Source organism: Anopheles arabiensis, chromosome 3, assembly GCF_016920715.1.
Source record: "Anopheles arabiensis isolate DONGOLA chromosome 3, AaraD3, whole genome shotgun sequence".
In the NCBI taxonomy this organism is placed as follows: domain Eukaryota; kingdom Metazoa; phylum Arthropoda; class Insecta; order Diptera; family Culicidae; genus Anopheles; species Anopheles arabiensis.
Window position 1 is genome coordinate 42,091,968 of NC_053518.1, and position 2,992 is coordinate 42,094,959.

A 2,992-nucleotide genomic window follows, 5' to 3' on the forward strand; every position below is an offset into this window, starting at 1 on the left:
TGATACCGGTTTGGTGCTGCTGTCGCCATGCGACACACCCCAGGCCCCACCGCCCCAAACGTAGGGGGTGGAACGAAACGATCGACACGATCGTACGTATGAACTGGTGACGTAAAGCTATAAGACAACACCGTCCGTGCTAGCGTGTGCAAAACTAACTGCACGAAAGTGGTGAAGCCGAACCTTGGCATACCGGAGAATGGAATTAGGAGAGGGCATGAGTGTTTATAAAGTGCATAAAGGAAGGAAACAAACGCCTAGTGAAGCTTACTAGACACAAACCATCCCCATCCCTTTGCGGGGCAGTTTGAGCCGAGTGAGAGTATCAGTGTGCCTATACCCTTTTGCTGCGCTGTAGGAATGGTTTTGAACAAGTTTTCGCATATACGCTGTCTGTTGTGTGGGTAGTGAGTGTGGGTGGAGTGTACTATGTTGGTAGTTGTGTGGCTTTTACCCCACTCTTTTCCGAGGTTTTGGGGCTCGGCTTCACAAAAAGCTTCACTTTCTAAAGTGTTCACACAGCGGTACACACCGGACAGATGGATGCAAAGCTGTACTCTGTGCTTTACACTACTGATAAGTGTGTGAAGCAAGTCTATTGCAAAAAAGTCTGTTGAAACTACATATCTGTTATTGCACTTAAAAATATAAATATTAAATACGTGCCTTAACTCAGTTTTCATACAGGAAAGCTCACTTGTGTCTAGAGAACGAGCAGCAGCGCATTTGTTTACGATGCTTTTTAACCTATTTGCTCAATAAGAAACACACATTCAATATTGGTTCACTTATTCGTGTTTTGTTGAACAATATTTCTTTGAAATCGCTTGATCGTACGAAGTCCTCTCAGTCCCAAGACAAACAAACATGCGTCCCATTAATGTTTGTTTCCACTTTATGCAACATTTGTAGCACAATTTCTAACATATGCACAATTTTCCTATCTAAATGTTTTCAATAAAGTTCACACACAAAGAACAAGAAGTTTGGGAAGACATTCGACTCACCGAAGATCACACTGACGAGCACTAGGAAACTGAGACTGAACTTGGCCACTGCTTTCATCTTGACGGTCGCCTCACGACTAATAATCATTACAATATATTGTTTGAAATATCAACAAGCGCCCCAGTACACCGGGCCCCAAGTGGCCGTTGGTAGAAGGGGAGAACGGGACCAGCCAGGCCCGGTGGTTAATGCGGAAAGGAAAGGGAAGCCTATGCCCCGGCAACCCGAACGGAGCGGAGAGCTCGATGGTTGGTGTACACCAACCAAGTAGGCGTCGGCCGGGCGCCGGGAGCGGGTGGGGTCGGAGAGGGGAAGTGGTTATACCACCGGGCCCCGGTCCGAAAACCGCCGATCGGCAAACGGTATGAAAGTTGGCCTGAGCTAGGCAGCGGCAGCCACAACCACCACAAGGGTTGGTTCGTCGCTTGGTGTCTTCGTTGAAGTCTTTCGTTTGTGTTGTTGCTGGTTTTGTTGTCGGTGTCGCTCTCGCGTTTGCTGGTCGTGCGGGTCGCGATGTAGGGTGAATGTCACTCACTTTGTTGTCGTAGTTTGATTCTCCTTCCTTAGTTTTCGTTACGCGTTTAGTCGGTTCGCCAGTTCGGCACGGATGTAGGAACCAGCCAGAGCTTCGTTTTCTTCTCTATTTGTCTAGGCGTATTTGTGTTAGCGTGTTTTTTCCCCATCACCTTCGTGGCCGTTGCGACGTTGCGGTTTCTGGCTGGCTGCAGTAAAGTCACCTTTTAAGCTATGATTCTACCACGACAGGCAAGCTTCGGAGGGAAAGGTTACGGAAACTGTAGCTGACGCGCACACCAAACACATGGGAAGTGAAAACTCGTTTGTTTGGCCGATTGATCGAATGGTTGCATTTTGTGATGCGTTGGAAGCAGCTTGAAAGAGTTTTCCAAGATGAAGATGAAGCAGAGATTCGAGAGAGAGAGAGAGAGAGAGAGAGAGAGAGAGAGAGAGAAAGAGAAAGAAAGAAGGAAAGAGAGAGAGAGAGCCCGATCGAAACACGAAACATAATGACGGACGAGCGAAACGGAATGCTTGGGTAGAAGAAGAGCATGGTCAATCATAACCGGCAGTCTAACACGCATGTTAATACATGAGCAAGTGAATGGAGACCGATTGCGTTTTGTACGGTAAATGTAAGAGAGAGAAAAAGAGATAAATGAAAAAGCGAGGCCAGGTTCATTCATGACGATCGGCCAATTGTATGGTTTTACTTCCCGTGCGCTGCATGCAAGCCGTACTGATACGGCACATTGACAAAAACACACAGCTGCCCTGCCTGCGCAAACCCCTGCCATCAGAGGCGGATTTATCCATCTCGGGGCCCTAAGCGGGGGATAGAATTAGGGCCCCTTGTAATATGTTTGATGACTGTTACGGTCGTCATGTGGTATGTTTTGAGATAGTCCCGGTATGTTCGATTTTGGGACGGTTGCCATGTAGTAACTTTGAACTCGCGTTGGTCAGGGTGGCCTTCGTCATCGTTTGCCGAATTAAGTAGAACTGAGGTGGATACTGCTTCGAAGCGGACTTCGACACTTGATCGTCCAGGCGATCATAGAAACCTTTAGGAGGTTTCCCTTACTGGAAACGTTGGAGTTTAGAGGCCTTACCTTGGGCAGGGGGACATATCTAAACTCTTTAAATGAGAACTCGATAGATGTAGGATGGGCATAGTCCTATCCTGACAGTCCGAACGAATCTGACCTGCCATGATCGGAGTTGGTTTTATTTATACTCAAATGAAGTTAAGGGTTTCTCACATTTGGTTCCGGGTTGTATGTTGGAATGTTATTGTTTTCACTAAGCTAGTTACGTTTGTCTTTTGTTGACAAGAACAATGGTTCTTGTCACTAAGTTCCTGTTTTGGGTTTAATGCTTCTACTGTTCCTGCTTTGGGTTATAAAGCATAAACTGTTCCTGCTTATGTTGTACGTTTCGGTTGGTTCTGTTAAATGTGTCACAATTG

At 46.6% G+C, this 2,992-nt stretch overlaps 1 protein-coding gene across 1 annotated transcript in view; it reads right to left on the bottom strand.

Annotated features, from left to right (window-relative positions):
* The window catches only part of LOC120905202 (protein obstructor-E), an 18,349-nt gene extending 17,229 nt beyond the window's left edge, over positions 1 to 1,120 (bottom strand). The window contains exon 1 of the mRNA XM_040316081.1: positions 1,008 to 1,120. Coding sequence (XP_040172015.1) covers positions 1,008 to 1,095 — 88 coding nt within the window. The 5' untranslated portion in view covers positions 1,096 to 1,120. The remainder of the gene's footprint in view (positions 1 to 1,007) is intronic.
* Between the last annotated feature and the right edge of the window lie 1,872 nt (positions 1,121 to 2,992).